Raw genomic sequence first — 22,195 nt, forward strand, 5'->3', positions numbered from 1 at the left:
TAGGAGAATGTCATGCACTGGAAGATTATATAGCGTTCAGTTTTCTAATGGGAAATTTCATCATTAACTTAGGCTCGACATGCTTATGAAGTCGTAGCTGTGAAAGTAAAGTTTTCCAGACTTCCGTTTTCTAGCTATAACTGTTGTCTAGACATGTGGAAGCGCACAAACGGGTTCATCACCTGTTTTTAATAAAATTATTGTTACTATTTTGTAGTACATTGTTCCTACATTCTTTCTTATAATAATTCAGAGAAACAATTTCATATTTACGGACTTTCTTTGTGCTTTTATTAAAATTCTTGTAATATTGAAGTCCCATTTAATGTGCTGTCACTATTTTGCAACACACCTATGTACCGGTGTATCTACGAAGCCAGTTATAATCACAATCTCACAACGAACATTAACTTTTTCTATTGTGTTATCGAGTAAATAAATAAACTTATCACATGGAATATAGGCATCTGTAAATAAAAAGGCCCCTGTAATTTAAGTAATTGTAGATGTCACATCTTCCAAAACACTGTTCTTAATTTTATACTATGTGGGTACATTTCGGTGCTGATGTTTGTTCTTCAAGGACCTTTCCACTTATTTTTATGCAAGCACCGGCAGAATATGATGACCCCTCTGCAGATTACACGTTTCGTCGAGGGAAATTCAGATACCTACTTACTAGTTTCTTGGCACACTAACAGGCACATGGTACCCACCGGTGATGCAGAGTTAACGTTCGCATTACGTTTTGGGAGTCGCTGTTGCTTAAGCAGAAACGTAGCTCATCACGACATTTTCGTTGCTTTTTCGAGCTTCATTATCGTGATTTTTCAGCTCCCCCATTTGACATTTGAAAGCAGGGAGATTCAATTTTGTACGGCTCTGACGCGTGGCAGGACTAGTCGACTCGAGCAGCAGCACAACAAAAAACTAAACAGGCCACCAATGATCGCAGGCAACCGCTCAGCACTTTCGGGATCAGCGTCTTGGAGGTGACTTGCGAGGTCCGACGCACCTACTGGCGGGTGGGGGGCGATGCCAGCCGAGGACGTACATAACAGAGCGCGCGCTTCGGAAGGCACCAGTCCTCCAGAGACGTCCAGGACACTGTCTTCGCTGTTGAAATGGCCTTCACCATGGTGAGTCATCGGAATATATATTCTAGTTCTACAGCCATTACTATGTAAGCGTTGTGCGTTGCTGTTACTTACATAATGTTAAGCTACTTCACTCACGGTTCCACTATCAGCACGGTTACCTCAATGAGAATCTCATTTACACAGTTTGTAACGTGTGTCATGATAGAACTGTTTGAGACCTATCCAACATATTTGGCTGTTTCAAATAATTAAATATGTTTACCACAAAACGACTTACCTCACAGTTACCGAAAACGGTGAAAAAATAATGCTACGTAATTGAGTAATTAAGAGATTTTTTAAAATGGCGACAAATATTAGTGGCTAACACCAAGGCTGAGTACTTCAATGTACTGTACAACGGTGCCATTTCAAGGAGGCGTTCCACGTGTCGTCCTTGCCTTTGGATGCAATATTGTTCTCTTTTCTGCAGTGAGTTATTAATTCGTCAGCTGCTCAGAGATCACCTTGTAAGTATTGACAGACCGTGTATAATTTTCTGTTACTGTTCTCCAACCGCACCAAAGTGAAAGATATATATTCCACTTCTGATTTGATCCCAAATAGAATAATCCAGAGAGTTGATGGCAGGTGATCTTGGAGACCAAACTATAGGTCCTACACATCCTATCCTATCTTGATTAATAAACAAATAGCATCTGGATAACAACATTTTATCTATCGTCTACCTTGTAATGTTGACGCATTAAGTTGTTCTGAAAGCGGTGCTGATGTTCAAAACAAGAAAAGCGGGTTAAAAACTGTGAGCTATCTGGGGAAGTTAACCTTGCATTACTGAGCAACTGTTTCACCAGGTATCCAGTCTAGCTTGCCAACCAGACTAACATTAATTATAATCTTTTAATAGTCATCTTACGGCAACCGTTGACTATATATAAATAAATAAATATATATATATAATTTAAATAAAAATAAATAAATCAGTTTATATTTATACATTTATTTTAACATTGATCATCGTTCCGTTAAAATTTCAGCATATTAAACTTGATTCAAAACTAAACTGGTGCCTTATTTAGGTTTCTGAAAATGTGAGTTTCTAATCTGACGGAACACATTAAATATGGAGCCAAGATTGGGAGACTGCATACAACACTACATTAATAAAATAGCACATGAGGAACGTTGAAACATATGGAAGAGGAAATTAACCCAACCAACCGATTCAATTTTCACCGAAAGAAGTTACGTTCGTAGCGCAATCCTGTCTGTCATGAAATTACCACACACTGGTATACTAAATTCATACTAACCCTTTGTGAAATCTTCCCGAAAAGAATAGCTGAAGGCAACTTTGATGATTATACCACATGCTTCACGTGGTCAACTTGGTTTACACAAAGAGTTTACCTCCACAATAATTTTGATAATTAGAACAAATTACTTCAAAACACAATTTACAAAAGAAAAACCTCAGACTGGTTGCTATCGTCTTACTATTAACCTGATGGTTCAAACAATTGTATAAGCACATGGTACTGGTCTCACAAAGTACACCCCACGTGGGTTGAACATAAAGAAAAGTTGCTATATTGAAAAATATTATCAAGACGAGATGTTATAATCTCATGCACATTCGCATTTAAGATTGTTGATCTTAGTTAGAGTTACGTATCATCAACATGTGGTTCCACTTTACTCACAAAGTAGTGACACAGCAACTACTGGAAGATATTCTGAACTTCACACTCGAATTACACTGCATTGCAATTTAAGATGACATAAGATATTTTAGATCTAAACCTGAAATAAAGGTGATTAAATTTTCAGTTAGGCTGAACTTAAGAAATCCATTGTCCTATGGACTTAGTAGAGTCGTGCATAGCCGAAAATCTTACCACTTCAGACGCTCGCCGTGGACAGACTGGCGTGGGCCCCTACCGAGGGTGCTTAACAGATGCAAACGGAAGTGACCAGAGAGGCAGCTTCCTATACCAACATGACAAGGGACGGACAGGACCATACCAAGAATAGAAATCTCTTTGCTTTTAGAAAGCATAGCTACCTGTTCCAACGTTGGTCCTACTGTTTTCTAGCAGACTGGCTTGTCTGCTACCATCGAGCATACAACTAGAAATACGTTTGCTCATTCGTCCTTTCACATAGAAGGGAAGGGGGATGACAGTATCTTATCATGTACAGTATATAAAAGAAAGCGGATGTAGGTTCCGTATGAGACTGTGTGACATGAATTACATATAAATTGTGTTTTAAAGTGTAGTAGTGCGACAGATCGTTGTTGGTTATGTGTAAAAGTAACATGCTCCACTGCTCAGTCTCCTCCCAGATAGTCAGAAACACCACAGTAAATTTAGAAGTGGAATGTATGCCGTAAATGACAACAGATTTAAGAAATTAACATGAAAGGAATCCAATGGAGACCTTTCAACCTGTCTTGTAGATCGTCTTCAGATAGAAGTGCGACATTACAAATACCTGTCTCGTGGGTAGCAGAAGTAACAACAAAATATGAAGTTATATACACTCCTGGAAATGGAAAAAAGAACACATTGACACCGGTGTGTCAGACCCACCATACTTGCTCCGGACACTGCGAGAGGGCTGTACAAGCAATGATCACACGCACGGCACAGCGGACACACCAGGAACCGCGGTGTTGGCCGTCGAATGGCGCTAGCTTCGCAGCATTTGTGCACCGCCGCCGTCAGTGTCAGCCAGTTTGCCGTGGCATACGGAGCTCCATCGCAGTCTTTAACACTGGTAGCATGCCGCGACAGCGTGGACGTGAACCGTATGTGCAGTTGACGGACTTTGAGCGAGGGCGTATAGTGGGCATGCGGGAGGCCGGGTGGACGTACCGCCGAATTGCTCAACACGTGGGGCGTGAGGTCTCCACAGTACATCGATGTTGTCGCCAGTGGTCGGCGGAAGGTGCACGTGCCCGTCGACCTGGGACCGGACCGCAGCGACGCACGGATGCACGCCAAGACCGTAGGATCCTACGCAGTGCCGTAGGGGACCGCACCGCCACTTCCCAGCAAATTAGGGACACTGTTGCTCCTGGGGTATCGGCGAGGACCATTCGCAACCGTCTCCATGAAGCTGGGCTACGGTCCCGCACACCGTTAGGCCGTCTTCCGCTCACGCCCCAACATCGTGCAGCCCGCCTCCAGTGGTGTCGCGACAGGCGTGAATGGAGGGACGAATGGAGACGTGTCGTCTTCAGCGATGAGAGTCGCTTCTGCCTTGGTACCAATGATGGTCGTATGCGTGTTTGGCGCCGTGCAGGTGAGCGCCACAATCAGGACTGCATACGACCGAGGCACACAGGGCCAACACCCGGCATCATGGTGTGGGGAGCGATCTCCTACACTGGCCATACACCACTGGTGATCGTCGAGGGGACACTGAATAGTGCACGGTACATCCAAACCGTCATCGAACCCATCGTTCTACCATTCCTAGACCGGCAAGGGAACTTGCTGTTCCAACAGGACAATGCACGTCCGCATGTATCCCGTGCCACCCAACGTGCTCTAGAAGGTGTAAGTCAACTACCCTAGCCAGCAAGATCTCCGGATCTGTCCCCCATTGAGCATGTTTGGGACTGGATGAAGCGTCGTCTCACGCGGTCTGCACGTCCAGCACGAACGCTGGTCCAACTGAGGCGCCAGGTGGAAATGGCATGGCAAGCCGTTCCACAGGACTACATCCAGCATCTCTACGATCGTCTCCATGGGAGAATAGCAGCCTGCATTGCTGCGAAAGGTGGATATACACTGTACTAGTGCCGACATTGTGCATGCTCTGTTGCCTGTGTCTATGTGCCTGTGGTTCAGTCAGTGTGATCATGTGATGTATCTGACCCCAGGAATGTGTCAATAAAGTTTCCCCTTCCTGGGACAATGAATTCACGGTGTTCTTATTTCAATTTCCAGGAGTGTATATCTGACGTCGCAAAGTTTGTCAATAGTTGTGTAAAAATAACACATAAAAACAATGATGTGATGTGAAAATATTTTAGTATAGTCACGTGAAATGTGCGTGTCATAGGTCAATAGTTTAAAACAATAGAGAACTATTTCTCCATACATAATTAAATAAAAATAGTAATGAAAATTTGTACTTAAAGGACACATTGATATAGTACATCTGAGCATGAACGATGTGTTACACAATAATAGACAAAATACAAACGTTACTAAGATTTTGAAAGTACACTGTGCACCGCCCGTTTTGGTTCTTGTTAACACACTTTAAGAGACAGTGCAAAATTACCAAATATATCTGAAAATTTGAGCTCAGCACCTCCGGAGTCGCAATTGGCGGTGGTTGGGGGTCATTGAAATGCATGCTACAGGACGTCTGACTCGAGTCAATATGGTGCAAACTGCTGCTAAAACTGCTGCTGCAGATGCAGTTACGACGGGCGAGAGCCATATGCTGTACACGATGGCATTCCCTCTCGATAGCACGGCGTGGCAGTCTTGAGCCCAGTTTCGTGCGACCGCACATTCTCATGACTACCCCTGCTGGCAATCATGTACACTGGCTACATTTCGGCCTCGTCTTTCTGCAATATCCAGCTTCTTGAAGCCCTATTACCCCATTTAGATCAAACTCAGTGAGGTGCTGTTAATGGTATCTTTGTCGCCTTATGGGCATTATGACTAACGGAACTCACCATAAGTAACTAACTCCAGTCTCATAAGTAACTAACGCTCAGGACCGTTACAGCGTGTATTTAAAGCAAACCTGATTTGCATCCTCATAGAGGCACTTCTGGCGCCACTCATATGCGACTTGCGCGAATTTGAATAGACATCATCTTTCAAGCGTAGAAAGAGACCTATCAGCTTTCGTTTACGCCGTACAACTTCTTCTTCGTGTTGTGATCTTTTTCCGTCCGTGTTTTTTGATACAGAGCCTTACATACCTTTCCGTAATTTCACAATGTAATCTTAACAAAGTGTCAGAAGTTGCAAATATTCGCTAATGTAAGCTTCATAACACATCGAATTGTGTTCTGAGGCACTCTTCAGTAACAAAGAAAACTCACATTGCAATAAATTTGCATATTTTTGCGCGTAAGTGCTTAATTAGTTGACCATTTACGTATGAGCGTCGCAGTACATGTATTTTCAGACGTCAGTATTTGTAAACAGTCGGTTATTATTAAGGTACGACATGCACCATTTTCCTTTAAGGTACAGTTTAGGAGTGGAGTAACAATCCCTGGGCTTTCAGGAAGTCGATAAATTACCACTTCTAAATATTTTTGAAAACCATAGTTTGCACAAAAGTTGTATGTCATTTTACTATACAGTTTCGCTCAAATGACATACCGTGTACCACATATTCACCTGAGTTGGTCTTTTGTTTGAGCGAAATATGATATTTCGATAAAGTGACGTTCAGTTGTTGAGAAAATTACAATTCCTTAAAAACAGATGAATAATGCTGTTACCATAATTTTTAATTGCCTCCTTCATAAAATAAAGTAACTGACATCAACGGTGAATTTGAAAGAAGTGCTTAAAAATTTCTTCTGACATCTCGCACGGCAGAGATCCTTCAGTGTGACATGATTCCTGTGTCTAGTTAATCTTTCTCATTTCATGCCAGTAAAAAACTTTGTGACCTTGCTGTCCTTGCCGGTTAGCTACTAACCCGTCCTCTGCTTCTTCATTGCACAGCATTATGGGAGAAGTAGATTTAATATGCCACTTCTTGTAATTAATGGCACTTTTACACTGATAAGTCAAAACATTATGACCGCTATCAGTCACGATGTTGTATGCCTTCTGGTGACGTTGCGGGCACGTGACTCGATAGCAAAAGTACGTAAGCGGAGCAGACACAGACGGGGGATCAGCATAGCGAAGATGGAAGTGAAAATTGGGAAATTCATGGAGATACGCGACTTTGACAAAGGGCAAATTATTATTACGCAGAGTATCTCGAAAACGGCGGAGCTTGTCGAATGTTCACGTGCTGTTGTTGTGAGCATCTACGGAAGGAGGTAGGACAGTGAAACTACCGCTAGGCACTAAATGGTTGGACGTCCACGACTCTTCACCGAACGTGGGTTTCGGAGGCTTATATGTTAGCTAAAGTAGGATAGATGGTGATCTGTGGCATATCCGCTGAAAGACTGCAGTGTTGATGCACGCACTGGAGTTTCGGAGCACTTCGTTTATCGTACATCGTTGAACATGGAGTTACGAAGCAAACTATATCTAGTCTTCACATGTTGATCCAACGACATCATCAGTTTCGATGGAAGTGGGCACGTTACCATTTGGATTCGACTGTCGATCACTGGAAACATGTCTGGTCTTCGGGTGAATCATATTTTTGGTACAATAGGTCGACGGTCATCTCTACAAGCGCCCTCATTGAGCTGAGTGACTGCTCGAAACGTAAAGCGCGCCACGGACGCGCGCTAGTAGGAGCAGTATAATGCTACGGGAGACATTCTCCTGCGCTTGCATGGGACCTGTGGCATTAATCGAAGACACGCTGGTAGCTGCGATCCACCTGCATCCCTTCTTGCTTGATGTCTTCCCTGATAGCGGTGCAGTTTGCCAGCAGTACAATTGGCCGTGTCTCGGAGCCAGAACCGTGCTACAGTGATTTGAGGAGCATTGTAGTGAACTCACATTGATGTCTCACCGACCACATTCACCTAATGTAAATCATATGAAATCTATCTGGGTCGCTATCAGGCGCCATCTCCAGGTGCGTAAATCACCGGCCCGATATTTACGCGAATTACGTGAAGTGTGCGTAGACATCTAATGTCATACACCTTCACAGACGTCCCAACGAAGTGTCGGATCACTGATACGCAGAATCAGTGATGTATTTCTTCCCAAAGACGGACAAATAACCTATTAAGCAGGTGGTTATGTTTTCGCTCATCAGTGTAGTTACAGGAGCATTAATTGTTTTCTCCAGTTAACACTTTGTTGCTGTCATTAGTCCTAGGTGATCCCACTGTAGTCCACACAATGAGGAAAATACCGTTGCTGTTGAAGCGGATACAAACGTAAGACGCACAGAATGTCCAGCTACGAAGCACACCAGCTTCGGCACCAGCTGTTCCAAACAGCACGGACACAAGACAGTATTAGAAACATACGTTTTGTGAACTACACACTTTGTCGACACATGATGTAATGTCGGAAGTTAAATGGGGGAGGGACGGGGTGGGAGATGGATGACCTCGATTTTGGCAGGAAGGTGAAGGTACCGACTCGTTTAAAGAAAACATTGCATTACTTGCTGCCAGTAAATCATGAATTATGTTCGTAATTCGAAAGTCAATATCTTTTACATTGAAGTGTGAAAGCCAAGATTTGCGCTCTTCTTTTTCTTCTTGTTCACGATGTTCCACGTGCGACGTAAGTGAACCTTCTGGCTTTGTGCAAAAACCTGTTCCGGGAACCCTGGATATGTTCGTTGCATACACTGTGACCTTTCCACAGTGTTTGGCTGCCTGCGTTTATGTTTGAGATGAACCATGTACGTATGTGGCAGACGACATTATTCACACCATTCTAGCCATTACCAATCAGAGGCAAAAGCAATGGTCATAGGTACGGTAAAAAGAACTACAGTGATGACTTGAAAAGAGATTTTCTATCTGAAGTTTCCGTAACAGACAGAATACCATTCCGAAATGTTAGAGGAACCCTTAACATTCATTTACAGGCGAACTCTTCTCCCTTTCTACCAATATTTAGCAATTTTTTTCCTGGAGTGATTCTAGTCTTAATGGCCAGTTTCATATCTAGTGATGGCAACAAAACCTTTCTTTTTGTTTAAACCTGCCTAGTCCACTCGGGAGTTAGCAAGATAGAAGCCGGATGATTAAGAAAGTGTCACTGAGAGTATTCGGCCAGAAAATGGAAGAAAGGTGACCGCAAAATGTTCCTGATCACCATATATTACGCCAAAGTCCTGGATTAAATTTAAAATCGAGGAGTGCTGTTTGAGGCTCTTGAAGTTCATCTGTCCGTAGGACGGGCAGCTTGTTTTCGTTGTCCGCAAGTAAGAGTACAGTTGTTAGGCTATCTGCAAGCAATGGGGTCTGCAGCCTCCTATCTGTCATCATCATCTACGTGTTTTACGTGCCGTTGGGTCTGTAGCATAGTACATCATTGAAAGACATAATGAAAATGAAAGCTCCGAAACTAACTGCAATAAGGTAACACATTTCATATTTTATACGACAGGTCTGTTTCGGCGTAATTGGTAATGAATGTCAAGTGACTTTCGAAAAGAACATTGACACGATTGTCCGTATGCAAATCCTGGCTGTTTTATGTCTATTATTTGCATTTCAACCAGACATAAGAGCCAGTGCAAATCTAAACACGGAACAGCCACGATTTACGTACAAATTGTCTTACCACTCTTATTTTCAAAGGTCACTTGAGAATAGCAGTTAAGCCGAATCAGGCCAGACCTGTCATGTAAAATATTAAACACACACATCAAAAAAAGTTTTTGATCACCTCGGTTCCGAGAGTTCCGGAACCTATACAGAAAACTGGAATAATCAACATAAACATCATTTCCGCCCTTTTTATTGCTCATGAAAACCACATATTGCATGTTGTACCACCGTTCAGCGAGACCTTCAGAGGTGGTGGTCGAGATTGCTGTACCCAGCGATACCTTTAATACCCAGTAGCACGTCCTCTTGCAGTGATGCATGCCTGTATTTGTCGTGGGATACTATCCACAAGTTCATCAAGGCACAGTTGGTCCAGATTGTCCCACTCCTCAAAATGTGCACGATGCGGGTGCGAATTGTCGTCCATGAAGTCGAATGCCTCGCCAATATGCTGGCAATATGCTTGCACTATCGGTCGGAGGATGACATTCACGTATCGTACAGCCGTTACGGCTCCTTCCATGACCACCAACGGCATACGTCGGCCCAACATAATGCCACCCCAAAACAGCAAGGAACCTCCACCTCGCTGGACAGTGTGTCTAAGGCGTTCGGTCTGACCGGGTTGCCTCCAAACACGTGTCCGATGATTGTCTGGTTGAAGGCTATATGCAACTTTCATCGGTGAAGAGAAAAGTGATGCCAATCCTGAGCGGTCCATTCGGCATGTTGTTGGGCCATCTGAACCGCGCTGCGTGGTGTCGTGGTTGCAAAGCTGGACCTCGCCTTGGATGTCGGGAGTGAAGCTGCGCATCACGTAGTCTACTGCGGACAGTTTGAGTTGTAACACGACGTCCTGTGGCTGCACGAAAAGCATTATTCGACATGGTGCCATTGCTGTCAGTATTCCTCAGAGCCATAATCCGTAGGTAACGGTCATCCACTGCAGTAGTGGCGGCCTGAGCGGCGCATGTCATCTACAGTTCCTGTCTCTCTGTATCTCCTCCATGTCCGAACAACATAGCTTTGCTTCACTCCGAGACGACTTGACACGTCCCTTGTTGAGAGCCCTTCCTGGCACAAACCAACAATGCGGACGCGATCTAACCGCGGTATTGGCCATCTGGGCATGGTTGTACTACAGACAACACGAGCTGTGTACCTCCTTCCTGGTGGAATGACTGGAAGTGATCGGTTGTCGGACCCGATGTTGTTTACATCTTTTGGCAGACTCAGTGACATCCCTGAACAGTCAAAGGGACTGTCTCTGTGAAACAATATCCACAGTTAACATCTATCTTCTGGGAACTGAGGTGATGCAAAACTTTTTTTTAATGTGTGTATATTACCTTAATGCCTGCAGGTAGTTTTGGAGCTTTCAGTTTCATTATCATTTAGGTTGGTGTATAAGTTCGTAGCGTTTTCCATACCATGAGAGAGAGAGACCTAACAAAGATTTTAGTCCTTCGCTGTTAACAAAAGTCTGCCAACGCGGTGTTAGCTTTCCGACTCCAGGACCTTGGAAATCACGTCGTTTAGAGGCGAGGAAGTCGTCAATCTTTTTAGGAGCGCGTTTTTCTCCGGGAATGAAGGTCCTTGAAAGTGAAAATCTGAGGGTGCAAGAGCAGGCGAATGAGGTAGGTGTGAAATGACTTCCCAACCCGACACCTGTACCTGTATAGTGGTTTTTGTCTAGTAGATGCAGGCGGTCGTCATTGTGGAGTATCATCAATTACTTCACGCATTCTTCCTGGTCGTTGTTTTTGGATTACGTCTGCAAGATATCTCAGGTGCTGACAATAAATGTAGGCAGTGACAGGTACACCTGGAGGAAGCACTTCATAGTACACCGCATCGTTGCCGTTCCACCAGATGCATAACGATAACTTTTGTGGACCTACGCAGGTCTTTTTACACGGCGATGAGGCTTTGTCTGAAACCAAACATTTCTTTATTTCTGTTGTATTAGCATGTTGTTGTGGTCTTCAGTCCTGAGACTGGTTTGATGCAGCTCTCCATGCTACTCTATACTGTGCAAGATTATTCATCTCCCAGTACCCGCACAATTTATCACCGCGCGGGGTTACCGTGCGGTCTTGGGCGTTTTACCACGGTTCGTGCGGCTTCCCCCGTCGGAGGTCCGACTCCTCCCTTGGGCATGGGTGTGTATGTTGTCCATAGCGAAGCTAGTTTAAGTTAGATTAAGTCATGTGTAAGCCTAGGGACCGATGACCTCAGTAGTTTGGTCCCATAGAACTTACCACAAATTCCCAATTTCCACAATTTATCGTCACCATTAACGATACAGCGTGGGAATGGTCCGTTTTGGTCACGAGACAACTAATGACAAGCAAGCACAGATAACCATGTCGCCACCTGCTGATCTTTGTGATTTCGGCTTATAGCATGCAGTACCCATACATCCGATTTTTGAACCCTCATTGTTGCATAAAAATATCGCGCGATGGAGAAATGATCACTGTTCATCACATATACCATTTCTCGAGTACACTGACGTGGATCATAGTGGATTAATGCGTTGAAACCATTTTCATGACACTCCGAAGGTCTTCCTGAAAGTGGAGAACCACTAATGTCAAAACTATCCTCCTCAAACGAGAGAACCATTTTTTACGGTTCCCTGTCCAATAGCATTATCCTCATACACGGCGAAAATGTATCCAGCTGCCTCCGCTGCTTTCACCCCGCTACTGAATTCCGGCAGAAGAATATATCGGAAATCATCCGGTTTCTCAACTTGGCATCCCATTTTCTAGCATCCACAGCTCCGCTCTTCAAGTGAGAAAATGAGAATATGAAAACTGAAATAGCAACACTGAACTACAAAAAAGTGACTGTCGATAAATATACCACAGCAAACGGAATACCAACATGCAAAACAAGAACGCTACGAACTTACGCACCAGCCAACGCGAGATTCTTTTACCTGAATCTGAAGACGATTTCATGATCTCATGTTACTAACTAAATGTTGCATCAATTTCGATTTCATATTCACCTGAAGAGTACCGCAGCAAGTCGGACGAAACTAGATCGATTTCACTTGTTTAGTTGTTTTAATGACGCAGCCCACTATCTAAAATTATTTTATCGAAAAAACATTAAACTCCTTTATAAATATAAGTTTTAAAGGTGGCTGATCGTGGTAGCGTTGCATGAAGATGACAAAAATTTAATCGAAGGAATAAATAAAACCTCATGACGATATCTCTTATCAGTCCATCAAAGGTAGAGGAGAAGAGAAGTCACTAGTTCCATCTGTCAATTACTTACAAAATTTTTGTTTATTTTCTAGCTTTTCCTGGTAGCTGCGGTGATGAATACAGTTCTTGCAGCACCGCAGTTTAATCCGAGAGATGCCACCATCCTCGGGCTGGAGAACGATTTCAATGGGATTGAACCATGGCACTGGAGGTACGTCGCAGGCTGTCCCACCTTATCTGCATAAACAAATGTTTCAATAAATCTAGTTAAAATTGTAGATTTTATTTCCATAATACTAAGACAGATAATTATGAGAAAACAAGTCTGGAGTAATTTCATATATTTATTTGAATAACACTCTTCCGATCACCACCAACAGACATTTTATCCCTAACATATGCAATGCGATTCGTCAAAATGGGGATTACATAGAAAATAAAAGTGCTAACACAGCCTATTATCAGTTTTATTGAGAAGGGTGAGAAGGGGATGGGTTTACAGTGTTTTGACTCATTTAGTTCATAATAATTTCCTATCCCTTGCCTATTTCCTCATCTCGTCGTAGAACTTCTCAAAGCTGTAAATTAGCTGCGGATTCAATCCAGTCTCCGTCCTCAAGTTTTACTTTCCACGTCTCCCTCTAGTACCATGGATGATTACTTCTGACGCCTTACCACGTGTCTTCCCAGCCTTGCTCTTCATCGAATCGTAATTTCCCATATTTTCTTTCCTCGCAGATTCTGTTGAGAACCTCAATACTTTTTATCAGTCTACTTATTTTGGACACCCTACTGTAGTAACACAACTCAGTACTTTCGATTCTCAACGTTTTCGGTTGATCATTCGCTTTCTTCTTCCGTCATGTGCAACTTTTCACTCCAAGTTTAAGGAGCTGTTCTCTAACTACCCGCAACTCCGCCGTATTTGACAAGGCCCTCGAGAGAGTCATGTCGACTCTTTACAGTGGAAATTTGGGGTCGTCATTGCTGATGACCTCCTCACTAGCTCTGATCACCCACTGCCAATGACATCACTGTGGGTCTTAAAAATTTCCCCAGTACTCGCCAAATCAAAGAAAGAAAGAAAGAAAGAACAGGGTTTATTTTTTCGTCGACTACGATATTGTGGCATACGGAGCACATCCTCTGGTTTGGGAACTGCGGGACAGTAAAATCTGGTAGGTTGGATGTATACAGGGTGAACGTAAATACGGAAACACTAAAAACGCAGTACATTACCACGCCTAATACGGTGTAGGAACCCAGTCGGCATCCGGAGCTGCTTTTAGTCATCTCGGGCTGGATAAATACAGGTCCTGTATGGTGTTGAAGGGAATCTTACACTATTCTTCCTACAAAATAGTGGCAGGTAACGACGATAGAAGTGGATAACGATAACGTTCACTTCTTTCCATTATGCACGATAAAGGCTCCATAACACTGAGTTCTGGTGAATGTGGTTATGAGGGGAGGAAGCGACAATTTATCTTCGTGCTCACAATACCGGTCATTGACAATGCGAGCTGTGTGAACAAGTACCTCGTCGTCTTGCAGCATAAATTCACCATTAGGGAACAAATATTGTACCATTGGATCGCCTGATTAGCCAAAATGGTCAGATACCTCTTGGCAGTAATCATAGAGTGTAAATATCTATGGACTGAGCGTTCGGATACAGAACGAGAACTCTGTCTGCAACATCTCCTGCAGATAAAGTCACGTGAGTTTGGGACGGCGCATTTTAGTTCGTGTAGCCGCTGTAAATAGATCCCCTGCAAGAGTACTACTAAACTTTGTATGCGGTTTTTATAGACTTTTTAACAATTTTATAGGAGGAACTGAGGTTGAATTAAAGATGTGAAGAGAAGAGCAGTGGTATTGTGCTTTTCCTTAGCAGTATTATAGCGCACATACCACTTTGTTTACCTTTTTCAGTAAAGGGATGAAAAGTGACAGACAACTATTTTTTAGGTTTGTGCAACACTTATTCATGTGGTCGAATATCAATTCTAATTAATTACGACACAATATCACTGTAAATGGTGCGGAAGTGTCACAGTAATACTGTAAGCGATTTGCACCACCTGATTGTCCATTATTAGTTCCAGTTTTTCTTTATTTACCCCTCTGATTTTTATTGATAAGTGAAATATCAATAACACTTTTTCACCACCTCATCGGAAAAGTAAACCCATACACTGTGCATTAAAAAAATTACAAGATCAATGCTTAAATTTGGAGTAATGAAAGAAGTGACAAGTACCACCATACTTTTCAGGTTTTCTCTTGCACTGATTCGTATTGTTGAATCTGTTATAATTAATTACGTGGCAATGACATTGTATCATCCAGAAATACTTAGACACACACAAGGGTTTCTGACCTTGTTAGTAGGCTGTTTAGGTTTTTATGTTGGCAACGCCACGTAGCGCTCTGTATGTGCTGTGTGCAGTCTGTGGCTGGTTGGCATAGTTGGAATATTCGCTATTGTAGTGTTGGGCAGTTGGATGTGAACAACACGTAGCGCTGCGCAGTTGGAGGGGAGACGCCAGCAGTGGTGGATGAGGGGAGAGAGATGGCAGAATTTTGAGAGGGGACGATCTGGACGTGCGTCCGCCAGAAAAAGGAAATTTGTAAGACTGGATGTCATGAATATATATATATATATATATATATATATATATATATATATATATATATATATATATATATTAGTTAGTACTTAGTGCCATCAGTATTTAGAATCTTTTATTTAGCTGGCAGTAGTGGCACTCGCTGTATTGCAGTAGTTCGAGTAACGAAGATTTTTGCGAGGCAGCTGATTCATGAAAGGTACAGGGTATTTTTAGTCAGGGCCATTCTTTTGTAGGGATTATTGAAAGTCAGATTGCGTTGCGCTAAAAAATGTATTGTGTGTCAGTTTACTGTTGATCAGAATAAGTAAAGAGAGAAATGTCTGAGTGCGTTCAGTTTTGCTCAGGTGTTTGAAAATCAAATAACGTAAGAGGTTTACCAGCATAGTCATTCATAAATTTTTCTAGGGGGACGTTTAACCTGCACAAACTGGAGGAAATTAATCAGACTGCCATGCAGAAATTTTATCTGCATATGAACATAGCACCAATATGTGTATTCAGACCGGCAGTTTAATAAACACACTTGCTAATATATCTAACACCTGTCCCATAAACACGCAAAAATTGTCTCTACAATACAAGACTTTATAACACCTTGTATCAATTTTTTTTTTTTCAATATTGACCTATATGGTGCCTATGTCAATATGACATTTGAAGTTATACAATTGTTTTACGTACTTACAAAAAGTAACTGGTCCTCCTTTCATGTACTTCTCTTTACATCCGTAGCAACAATAATACAGGGCTATTACAAATGATTGAAGCGATTTCATAAATTCACTGTAGCTCCATTCATTGACACACTACAGATACGTAGAAAAACTCATAAAGTTTTGTTTGGCTGAAGCCGCACTTCAGGTTTCTGCCGCCAGAGCGCTCGAGAGCGCAGTGAGGCAAAATGGCGACAGGAGCCGAGAAAGCGTATGTCGTGCTTGAAATGCACTCACATCAGTCAGTCATAACAGTGCAACGACACTTCAGGACGAAGTTCAACAAAGATCCACCAACTGCTAACTCCATTCGGCGATGGTATGCGCAGTTTAAAGCTTCTGGATGCCTCTGTAAGGGGAAATCAACGGGTCGGCCTGCAGTGAGCGAAGAAACGGTTGAACGCGTGTGGGCAAGTTTCACGCGTAGCCCGCGGAAGTCGACGAATAAGGCAAGCAGGGAGCTAAACGTACCACAGCCGACGGTTTGGAAAATCTTACGGAAAAGGTTAAAGCAGAAGCCTTACCGTTTACAATTACTACAAGACCTGACACCCGATGACAAAGTCAAACGCTTTGAATTTTCGGCGCGGTTGCAACAGCACATGGAAGAGGATGCGTTCAGTGCGAAACTTGTTTTCAGTGATGAAGCAACATTTTTTCTTAATGGTGAAGTGAACAGACACAATGTGTGAATCTGGACGGTAGAGAATCCTCACGCATTCGTGCAGCAAATTCGCAATGCATCAAAAGTTAACAGTTTAAAGTTTACGGCCCCTTTTTCTTCTGCAAAAAAAACGTTACAGGACACGTGTATCTGGACATGCTAGAAAATTGGCTCATGCCACAACTGGAGACCGACAGCGCCGACTTCATCTTTCAACAGGATGGTGCTCCACTGCACTTCCATCATGATGTTCGGCATTTCTTAAACAGAAGATTGGAAAACCGATGGATCGGTCGTGGTGGAGATCATGATCAGCAATTCATGTCATGGCCTCCACGCTCTCCCGACTTAACCCCGTGCGATTTCTTTCTGTGGGGTTATGTGAAAGATTCAGTCTTTAACCCTCCTCTACCAAGAATCGTGCCAGAACTGCGAGCTCGCATCAACGATGCTTTCAGACTCATTGATGGGGACATGCTGCGCCGAGTGTGGGAGGAACTTGATTATCGGCTTGATGTCTGCCGAATCACTAAAGGGGCGCATATCGAACATTTGTGAATGCCTAAAAAAATTTTTGAGTTTTTGTATGTGTGTGCAAAGCATTGTGAAAATATCTCAAATAATAAAGTTATTGTAGAGCTGTGAAATCGCTTCAATCATTTGTAATAACCCTGTACTGTATCATAGCTGTTACTAAAACCCAAACGTGCAGAAACGTATATAAAACGAGGCAAATACGTGCAATGTTCGCTATTATCGCAAATTGTGGGCAAGTAGCGTCGTTCCAAAATCACGTGAGAATCCCGGACCCGAAGTTGAGAAAATGCGCACTAGACTGCGCTTCCTTCATAGCTATATATAGTCTATGGCAGTAACGTGGCGTTGCAGGTAGATTACCAAGGACTGTGTTTCATTACTTCATAGTTCAGGTTTTATTGCTACTGGAACCATTTTCCTATTACGGGCATTTGCATCTCTAATGGGTGATTTTTTAATCCATCTCGAGCAGCAGTGCCTGTTTATAGGGCTCCCTTGGTGTTGCTTTAGTGCTGAAAGGATTCGAGAGTGCGACATTCAGTTCTGCAGTGACTTTTACAGTTGCGATCCTCTTATTTATCGTCAGAATACTCTCCGATCACCTTCTGATACGATCACTCAATGCACGCTTTCGTCAGCGACGTGACTTAAGGCGGATGATACTTTTGTGTTTTCCCTGTATGCGGTATGAATTTTGAATACGACGTCTCTCGAACTACGAAATACTTTTGCTACCTTGGTTACGAAAGCACCGATCATAAGAGTGAAAATAATCCGCCCACGTTCGAATTCACTTATTTCCGGCACAATACACTCACAACTACACAGAACTCTATTCTGAGGACGACTGACACTTGGAACGTATAGCAGAGATTGCACAGGTGCCATTTGTGATCAGATACAACAGCGGAACCTGCAAGCTTGGCCTGCGTATGCATTTATGCTCAAGCACGCAATTTTTGTAGTGTTCCTACATTTTTGTCCAATTCCTCTTTCTTTCGTGCCCGCAGCAACGATGTACGAGGTGCATTCAAGTTCTAAGGCCTCCGATTTTTTTTTTCTCCAGGCTGGAAAGAAATAGAAACATGCGCATTGTTTTAAAATGAGGCCACATTCATTATCAATATGTCCCAGAGGTGGCAGCACCGTACGGCAGATGGAATTTTACCGCCAGTGGCGAGAATGAGGACTGTTTTAAATACTTAAAATGGCGACGTTTTCCTTACTTGAACAGCTTGCGATCATTCGTTTTCTGAATTTGCGTGATGTGAAACCAATTGAAATTCATCGATAGTTGAAGGAGACACGTGGTGATGGAGTTATGAATGTGTCGAAAGTGCATTCGTGGGTGCGACAGTTTAATGAAGGCAGAACATCATGTGACAACAAACCGAAACAACCTCGGGCTCGCACAAGCCGGTCTGACGACATGATCAAGAAAGTGGAGAGAATTGTTTTGGGGGATCGCCGAATGACTGTTGAACAGATCGCCTCCAGAGTTGGCATTTCTGTGGGTTCTGTGCACACAATCCTGCATGACGACCTGAAAATGCGAAAAGTGTCATCCAGGTGGGTGCCACGAATGCTGACGGACGACCACATGGCTGCCCATGTGGCATGTTGCCAAACAATGTTGACGTGCAACGACAGCATGAATGGGACTTTCTTTTCGTCGGTGATAACAACTTTGAAGTGATTCCTCAAGCTCCCTACTCACCTGACCTGGCTCCTAGTGACTTTTGGCTTTTTCCAACAATGAAAGACACTCTCCATGGCCGCACATTCACCAGCCATCCTGCTATTGCCTCAGAGATTTTCCAGTGGTCAAAACAGACTCCTAAAGAAGCCTTCGCCGCTGCCATGGAATCATGGCGTCAGCGTTGTGAAAAATGTGTACGTCTGCAGGGCGATTACGTTGAGAAGTAACACCAGTTTCATCGATTTCGGGTGAGTAGTTAATTAGAAAAAACATTGGACGCCTTAGAACTTGAATGCACCTCGTAACATCCTTTGGGTCCAATATTCGAACTCGCTTCTATGCAGGTACACTGATCGCCTCAGGTTTTGCGGGAGGGAGATTAATTGTTAAATATGATTTTTTGGAATACCAGCTCCTCCATCAACGATGGACGTCGAACAGGTTCTGTCTTTGAGTCAGCCGGAGTAAACCTGTCCAGTAGCTCCACATCGTTCACGAACTCGCTATAAAACGTTATCGACTTTGAAATTGAAAGATGCAAATTCAGGTGGTACTTTATCGATCGATGACACAGACCTGGTTGTTCATCTTTTTTACATCATTTACACATAAACGAGATAACAATCGATGTAGAAGGTCACATATGCAACTGATAATTTGTACGTTCAAAATCTACAATCGTCTTGCGTAAATTATTATAAAGAGGAGGAACTCGACAGCTTCATTCTTGTGAAAATAGTAATCGATCCCAGTACTATCAAATGTGTATGTATCTTTGCCAGGTTTCTGAAACAATACAAAAAATGTTCAAATGTGTGTGAAATCGTATGGGACTTAACTGCTAAGGTCATCAGTCCCTAAGCTTACACACTACTTAACCTAAATTATCCTAAGGACAAACACACACACGCATGCCCGAGCGAAGACTCGAACCTCCGCCGGGACCAGCCGCACAGTCCATGATGAAACAATACACAAAATCTGCATTGCAGGTGCTTCTTCTGACATCTGCTTAAAGTTGACAGTTCCTGCCACAGGCGGTTTCGGGAGGTTGTTTCTATAAACGAAAAAGTTATGTTATTTATTGGATAAACGACTGGACAAACACAAAAATAAAAGATGTAATACGTCTGCAAGAGTAGGCAACACGCTGACCTCAATGCTCTGCGATACGTGGACGCCCATCATGTTGTCACCTTCTCGTAGTTTCACATTCCTTCATTCTCTTTTCCATATATCTTGACGACAGTTGCATTTGAACAACCGACCTGCTTCGCCATTTTCGAAGTGCAGATTCCTTGGCGCTGGGCCAAAGCACTCTGCCCTTTGTCAATGTCGCTCATGTTACCTAGTTTCCCCATTTGTGGCGCTTTTCCCTTCTTGAATGCTTCGCCATTCGCCTCTGCTCCCCCGATAATTAAAGAGCAGCTGTTCACGTACGTCCAGTGTGGGTTGTAATTATCGTAGGGCAGCGAAAATCGGCAGATATGTTAATGGGTTAATGCGGAATCAGTTTACGATACAAAAAATTTAGTTCAAATTTAGACTACCAGAGGCAAATCTGGCGCTGTATAGTACCACCTCAACATTTCTGATGTTCATATTGAATAAACTGTGTAAACGGCTGTCAATAATAAAATCAATATTATGCTTTTCTCACTTGTTTGACATTTTCTGTCCACGTCCTGTTCGTAGTCCATTACATATGGAAACATATCTATACTTGTTTCTGGCATTCACAGTGCCGGATTTGCATCTGGCTGCCAAAGTTGGAGCTAATTTTCTTTTTCAGCGAAAATTGGTTCCGCATTAACGCATTAGAATATCTGCCAAGTTCCGCTGCCATGCAATAGTTACAGCCTACACTCGATCTCTGTAATGACTGCAGTTCTTTTATAACCACCCCCTACTTCTCTTACCGCGTCATGTGCCCGCACTTCTGCCAGGGTCCGATCTGACGATTGGGGGTGATCATTATATTTGTTGCTCATCAGTGTATGAATCACGGGATCGTGCGTAGCAGTGATTAAGTGCAATGCTTGCGTAGGTACGAGACGAGCAACGGCATCCGGCAGGAGCAGTTCGGCACGGAAGGTGATGGCGCGCGCCTGCTGGGCAGCTTCTCGTGGCAACCGCCGGATGCTGGAGGCGCCACCTACAGCGTCACCTACGAGGCCGACGAGAACGGCTACCGGCCTAGAGTCTCCTTCGGCACTGGACCCGTAGCGGTGCGAGCCACACCGCTGCCACGACCGACGGAATCGCCATTCCCACAACCTGCTAAGCCCATTGGAAGTAATGCTGCGCTCACATTGGTCGGCTGAGTGAGTGCTCGCACCGTTTACCTTCACAATAATACCAACTCAAACACTGAACAGGCTGCTGGAGCCGTCGAGGGAGAGTGCACCTACTGTCAGAGCGATAAGATGAAAAGTTCTGGCAGTTACAAGACATATGATACCTTATGGTCTCAGAGCATTATTTGGACAGTTGCAAAAACTTTGTAAAGATAACTTCGTAACTCTACAGAGCGTATGAATAAATTGGATATACTTTCATCCTTACTTCGGATATGTTTCTAGGTTTTCAATTTCATTAATCCTGTCACCCTCAGTTCCACACAATATTACGGTATGTTAAGTTTTACATTGTAACAAATAAGCCCTCGGACACACATATTAAGTCAAAAATTGACCTGGTTTCGACGCTACTATGAGCGTCGTCCTCAGAATTAGACTAACTGTACTAAAACATTAGGTATGTATCACATTAATAAAATTAAAGTTCGTACTGACTCGAAAAGATGCAGTACTTAAAGTCACATATTAAAAAAGATCTCAGCCGTAAAGGCGACGTCATGAACACTTGTCAGATGGCGAGCCGCTAGGGGCTGCTCGTACTGTAGACAAGGGTTGCAACAAGAGTCTTGTCTAATTCTGAAGACGACGCTCGTAGTAGCGTCGAAACCAGATCAATTTTTGACTTAATATTTGTGACAGAGGGCTTATTTGTTACAATATAATTCTGACACGGTCACTGAACCTTAGCAGCTATGTTCAAAGTTTTATATTAAGTTTTATTTTGAAACTGTCTAATTACAACTGAATGAAATAGAAGTACAGGTACCACACACAGTATCCTTGATTTCATTCGACATAGAAAGTATCTATACCTCCATACCTATCACAGAAACAACA

The 22,195-nt window shown here is 43.1% G+C and overlaps 1 protein-coding gene across 1 annotated transcript; it reads left to right on the forward strand.

Annotated features, from left to right (window-relative positions):
* Window positions 1–981: 981 nt before the first annotated feature.
* LOC124544963 (endocuticle structural glycoprotein SgAbd-5-like) lies at window positions 982–21,562 on the forward strand. The gene is made up of 3 exons (XM_047123709.1): window positions 982–1,139; window positions 12,842–12,960; window positions 21,046–21,562. Exons 1-3 carry the CDS (start codon window positions 1,125–1,127, stop codon window positions 21,320–21,322), a joined length of 411 nt encoding a protein of 136 aa, XP_046979665.1. The 5' UTR covers window positions 982–1,124; the 3' UTR covers window positions 21,323–21,562.
* Window positions 21,563–22,195: the final 633 nt, after the last annotated feature.

The sequence above is a fragment of the Schistocerca americana genome, chromosome 8, assembly GCF_021461395.2.
Source record: "Schistocerca americana isolate TAMUIC-IGC-003095 chromosome 8, iqSchAmer2.1, whole genome shotgun sequence".
Lineage (NCBI taxonomy): Eukaryota > Metazoa > Arthropoda > Insecta > Orthoptera > Acrididae > Schistocerca > Schistocerca americana.

Bases quoted from the DNA above. Each gene is read 5' to 3' on its own strand.
- LOC124544963 (XM_047123709.1), top strand. The intron at 12,961-21,045 runs GTACGTCGCAGG...ATGCTTGCGTAG, and splicing joins ATTGAACCATGGCACTGGAG to GTACGAGACGAGCAACGGCA.